This window comes from Melanotaenia boesemani, chromosome 16 (assembly GCF_017639745.1).
Source record: "Melanotaenia boesemani isolate fMelBoe1 chromosome 16, fMelBoe1.pri, whole genome shotgun sequence".
Lineage (NCBI taxonomy): Eukaryota > Metazoa > Chordata > Actinopteri > Atheriniformes > Melanotaeniidae > Melanotaenia > Melanotaenia boesemani.
Window position 1 is genome coordinate 19,386,792 of NC_055697.1, and position 6,225 is coordinate 19,393,016.

Consider the following 6,225-nt stretch of genomic DNA (forward strand, 5'->3'; position numbering starts at 1 on the left):
CGCTTAGAATAACTCATTTCTTATGTCAAGAATTACAATATTTTTTAGGGTATTTTTAACATAAATTAGATGACAAAATCCTTCAGAAGGTCTTGTGCATGTACAATAGACCATAACCAGGTTCACATTGATATTTCATCCACTCTGGGTGTCCTGGATTTTCCAAACCAGTCATACTACATATCTACCTGAATTTTAAATAATTCTAAACTGGCTCCTCGTTTTCCAGATTTTAATATTAGAGTGAAGCAATGTAAATACAGTTCAGTGTTCCTTTATTTGTCATTGTGTAGTCTTGGGGGAGAAAGCAAGTGTGGCTAGTTTAAAGCACGGCTCTTACAGTGCAGAGCTTGGGGCTTGCTGTACCAGTTCTCTTTTATTAGAAAAACAATTCATTCATGTCACAGTGCCAGACAAATTAGTCCACTTAGTTCACTGAGCTGAATTAAAGATTTGGATCCAGGCAAAACAATAAACAGATTTTTCGGACAAAAGCTGTTAACTATGTCAACAATCAACATCCGGCTTTGTGTTTTGGTGTTTTAGTGGTGTCATATTGTGAGATTGTTTCCATAATCACTATTAAAAGCAGGAACATTGAAATGATTGCTGTAATTTCTTATATATTCGCCTTGATATGTTTGACCAAAACCTTTTATTATTATTATTATTTTTTCATAACAGGCATTTTGACATTAAGCAGTGGGTAAACAGAGGTTTTTACAGTATTAAGTGCCCACTTGAGCCAAGTTTATCTGTATGACACTATATTTCTCAAATTACCAGACATGCTACTCAAGCTTTAACATACACTAACAAGATGTCTGTTCAGGTTGAGTTTAGAAGAGTGTTTTACTCACACATCCACTGTACATTCCTCTTTTTTACTCCATTCGTCTTTGTATTCATACTGTAACACAATGTGTGTCTTTCATGCTTTGCATAAGTATATTATAAAGCTTTGTGTGTATTGATATTGGTTTATACATGTTTTACACAATGGATGCTTAAAGGCTTAGTGAATTGCACAGCAGACACAGAAACCAAATGGACCACTAAACGTTTCTGGGATAAAAGACTCATGCTTTGTTTTGTTTTGTTTTGTTGTTTTTTTGGGGTCTCTAAAATATTTCTGCTATCTGAAAACAATGTTCAAAATTAGAAAAAAATAATCAAAGTTGTTAATGTAATCAGATATTTGAAGTAAAGGCTTTCAGAGTTATTACTCACAAGCTTGTTAACATGTTTACAAGATAAATGGATTTAGGTTTGAAGTTAATTTATATATTAAAATGGCTTTTGAGAAGATCTTTGCTTAAATGCAAGTCACAAATTAAATGCGTAATTACTTTAATTCCCCTAGACCGGACGAAGAGTAAACATCCGCCTCACACAGATACCAGTCTCCCTAGAAGATTGTCTGTTTTGTCTTGTTTTGTTTTGTTTTGTTTTTTTTACTTTTACTGTGTGTGCAAGAGAGGGGATTAGAGGGATAAGCAGACTTGCATGACATTGTTTACTTCAGTCAGTTCTTACACATGTATGTGAGTACAGACTGTGTCTGCTTAAAGTTAGAAAGACTCAGGAAATCCAAATGTACTTTCCCCTCCATCTCCCAAAAATTGTCTGGCATCTCTCTCCTGCGGCTGGCTGCAGAACAGAAATGTGTTACGAGGAGAGAAAACACTGTTTTTTCTGATATCATATGATTCTGTCAAACAGCTCCACTGTGAGTGTTTTGGTGCTGCAACAGCAGCCTCCTGATGTTCAGTATAATCTGAGCGGCTTCCCCCAAGTAGTGAAACATGTATTTCTTACTGCTGCCATAGTTGTTTAGATCGCCTCTTTTCTCTACACTTCATTTGTTGTTATTGCTCAGTTCATGTTTTTACTCCTTTGTCAAGTACTGAAGATCAGAGAACTTCCACGGACAAGTAATTATGTAGTTTTCTCAGTTTCAAAACTGTCCTTTAGGCAAACTTTAAACAAGCACTCGTGTAATCTTTAAAGGGTTTACCGACTTCATTGGAATGAAAAATGAAGATGTTCATTGGCAAAGTTAAAGTCATGTTATTGTGACGATAAAAACAGGCTGTTTTATGACACATTGACCCATCAAAGCCAATTATGCTGAAGTTTAAATAGAAAAAGTAATTAGTTATTCCTCGAAGCAAATTGACTTTGTTTATGGGTCTTTAGTTCCTATAATAAGTGCTTCCGTTTATTGTGTTTACAGATGGTGGCATCAGATGGTGTTCAGCAAAGTAGCCCAGTTACTGTCAACATTCTGGTTATTGACGCCAATGACAATACCCCCACGTTTGCTGAGGTGTCCTACAGCGTTGAAGTCTTTACAGACATGCAGCCAGGGGAGACAGTGCTACAGGTAATCAATCCAACAATCGCTCTCTCGCCTTTCCCTTTCTCTTTCCCTTTCTCTTTCTCTTTCGGTCTCTTGCTCTGGCACTCTTCTGTACCCCTACGTCTTTGTCCCCATCACACAGAATTTCTCTCAGATGCGCTTTCATGCTCAAAGAGAATAACCACAACAATCCAGTGCATTGTGTTGACAGGCAAACCCCAGGAACATTTGCCTTTGTCTCATCTGCAGTCATAACAGGCAAGTCAGAGACTTTTTTATCTCTATTGTCAGTGCACAGCCCTGGGTAATTCATTGTGGATGGACTCTGTGATTACCATTTGTCAATCCTCTGTCATGCATAAAAAGGATTTGGCTTAAAAGTATGATTGTTTTCTGATTATTAAATTCGGATTTGATTGTTTTTCTGGATTGGGATAATTGTTTGGCTCTCATTAGTGCACTGACTTTAAAGGTCTTAATCTTTTTCTTCCCCGTTATGCACACACAAAGAAAAATGTATTTCTAAGTCCAAAGTATCATATGTGAAGTCATATTTACATGCACATATTGTCTTCACAATGCACATCTAACCTCATTTTGCCTCTTTCTTGGTTCATGGTGCATGATCTTTTTGTTTTTAAGCTGATCGGTTCTCTGGACGTTGCCTCTACAAAAAAAAAAAAGAAATGTCAGATGTTTAAAAGGTCAGCTTTAATTGTTTTTTGTCTTTTTTGGGTTTTTTTTTTGTTGTTGTTGTTTTTTTCTTTTTTTCTTTTTTTTTTTACCACATCATTTCATCCTTCCTGAAATGAGGCCAGGGGTCACAGTGAGTCTGCTGTGACCGCTTAACCGATTTTTATAAGCTGTTTATGAGAGCCGGAGGCCTCCCGAGAAGTCGGCTGCTTATTTGATGCTACAGCTTTACTCCAGTGTCAGGAGCATAGAAAAGGAGGTCGGGGTAGCTTGGATTAAAGTTTCAAGGCCTTTAAGATATGAAGAAGACTACACTGTGAGGGCTCATAATTACAAGCAGCAGGATGCCCAAATTGGCTGGAAGGTAACAGTGGTTCCCTAATTTGTTTAATATAAGCACATAAAAGAGATATATTTACATAACGCTATTTTTCAGCATATCTTTAACAGAACAATACCTGGCAGCTGTATTGCAAATTTATAATCCATTTTATCTTGAGGAACACATACAATTGATCCTTAAAGTCAGCAGCTTGAAATCAGATTACCGCATTGTGAAACCGTGAAAACTTTGTCAGCTGACTGAAGTCAGCCACATCCCCGACTGAGAAACATTTACTGCTTGACTGGTTCAGTAATCATGTTGGCTGCGAACCCCAAAAACTACAAAGTGCAGAAGAGAATGCAGACACACCATGCTTATAAAGTGTATCTTCTTTTCTGTCTCCTTCTGTTCTCTTAGTTAACTGCAGCAGATGCTGATGAGGGACTAAATGGTCTGGTGACCTATGAGATACTGGCTGGTGCCCAAGGAAATTTCATCATTAATAATCGGACTGGACGCATCACTGTGGCGCCGGGTGTCACTTTAACTGTTGGACGATCTTTTGCGCTGACTGTCAAGGCTTATGACAACGCACCAGAGAGCCAGAGGAGGTACAGAAGCACTGCTGTATTATGATTAATGGGATGAACAGTTAATACATTTTAATGAGGAGGAGATTTGTTCCTGTTCTTCTGTAGTGTGCAGTCAGTTTAATTTCTGTATATCTTCTCAAGGTGTAGGGCATTAGAGCATGAATTGTTTTACAAGTCTTATTTAATAAGAAATTCCTACTTAAGCCTTTGATAGACTCAAAACACCTTCCCTGGGCAGAATAATGAAGAGTACATTTCTGAGAAGCTGTTGTGTTATGAAGTTTTTCATGCACTGTTTCCTCTTTGTATTGTCTTTACTCTGTGCAAAATGACAAAATTTCTTATCTTGGTTTAAATTGAAAGATATTGAATTTAAGGTTGGAATGGATTTCTTTTGTCAGTATTATTATTTTTTCCTATTGGAAAAATGCTGAAGCACATTTCAGTAGTCAGTTACATTAGGCTACAAGTTAACAGTAGAAAAATGCACTTATGTGTACTTTTGTTACTCATCTTCAAGAGCAATTATACAGGTACTTTAGTTGAAGCTCTTGCAAAGACAGCTGACAAGTAAATGAATAGGTAATTGAAGCAATCAGCTCCATGCTCATGTGATTCTGTAAACACAATGCCTTTTTTTCAAGCACTCTTGAACAAATTATGAATGACAGATTTGCCCTGTTTGACTTTTTTGTGTAAAAAGAAGCAACCTTGATATCTGCTTGAATCAGAATAGAAAACTCTACAGTTAAAGTCTTCATATTGAGCTTTGATACAAGATTTGTATCTGTTCTCAACATTTTTCATTGTTATGGGTGAACGACATGAGCACAGCTCAACAGGTTTTCAGACAGTAACTGATGCTGGAGGCTGGTTGTTTCTCTGTCTCTCAGGAGCTCCATCACCACAGTCTACATTGAGGTCTTGCCACCCAACAATCAAAGCCCTCCACGCTTCCCTCTCTTTATCTACAGCCTAGAGGTCAGCGAAGCCATGAGGATTGGAGCGATTCTTCTAAATCTTCAGGTGAAACACAAATACACTCCTTCATACACTTTTATTGTGACTGTGTAGTGTTTTTTTTTTTTATTATTGACCCTTTTTGTTTGTTTGTTTTGTTTTGGTTTGATTTTTTTGGAAACTGCTAAGAATGAGCTGTTTTTGTTTTTTCTTTTCTCTCATGTTTGACTGTCCACCTCATGTTATGCTTCTATTTTATTGCAGTCTTTAGGTATTTATTGATTCAGCTGCCATGTTGCCCTTCAGCTACATGACCATGCTTTTTCATTCTCCTTCAGGCCACAGACAGAGAGAACGATCCAATCAGGTACCGCATTGTGAGTGGGGATTCTCAGAAGGTTTTCAACCTCTCTGAAACGTAAGTGCAAGGTTTCCCACCTGGGTCATTAGTTTTCTTTCAGAGTTCAGCAACATTCAGGTCACACATAAAGCGAAGGCTGTATATATATATATATATATTTCTTGTGTGACTGTGTTTGTGTGGATGGTTTAGCCAACCTATCTCCCAGCACATGTTGAATGGCAATAATGAATGATGAATGATAATGAAGTTTGATGAATGAATAGAGAACGCTCTGCTAAACTGCATTTCAACTAAAATAACAAGTTGAAAGCAATGGATTCTAATCCTAATTGTGCTGATAGGGACCTCTTTTAATACTGGCATTTGTTAAAAGTTTATTGAGGATTTGATCTTGTACCAACAAGAACCTTTGGTTTATCAAAAGCTGCATTGAACATACGATTCAAGGGTTGGTTCAAAAGGACAAATTAACTATGAAAGTCTTTGACAGCACTGTTATTTCATGTCTTTCCCTCACTGCAAAGGCTTAACAAAAACAATCAAACGACACAGGCAACACTGTTCCTTCACTTTGATAAGCAGAAAGTCATCAAATTAGCCACTCGGTCTATCATTATTAGCTGCTCTCTGATGAGATGAAACAGCGCAAACGATAGTGGTGGGGGGAGAAGGAATGAGAGAACAAGAGTTTTGTAAATGTGATAAAAGGAGTACATCCTTTTGGCTGATTTATCACCTAATATTTATCTTTTTAATAAATGTTATTATATCAAAAGTGTGTCTATTCACTACTAACTCTACTTAAGTTTAAACATTTGTTGATTGTTGGTGCAATTTTCTAAAGGTAGAGATAAAAGAAGGACAAATTGTTAATCATATGTTAATCATATAATCATTTAATTATCTTCTATGATTAGTGTTCTGCTGT

General features: G+C 36.9%; 1 protein-coding gene across 4 annotated transcripts in view; it reads left to right on the forward strand.

Annotated features, from left to right (window-relative positions):
* pcdh15a (protocadherin-related 15a) overlaps nucleotides 1-6,225 on the forward strand; it is a 249,930-nt gene that overhangs the window by 142,966 nt on the left and 100,739 nt on the right. For all 4 annotated transcript variants that reach the window (XM_042010341.1, XM_042010343.1, XM_042010344.1 and 1 more), the window contains 4 exons: nucleotides 2,237-2,386; nucleotides 3,798-3,991; nucleotides 4,867-4,999; nucleotides 5,272-5,351. In XM_042010341.1, coding sequence (XP_041866275.1) covers nucleotides 2,237-2,386; nucleotides 3,798-3,991; nucleotides 4,867-4,999; nucleotides 5,272-5,351 — 557 coding nt within the window. The remainder of the gene's footprint in view (nucleotides 1-2,236; nucleotides 2,387-3,797; nucleotides 3,992-4,866; nucleotides 5,000-5,271; nucleotides 5,352-6,225) is intronic.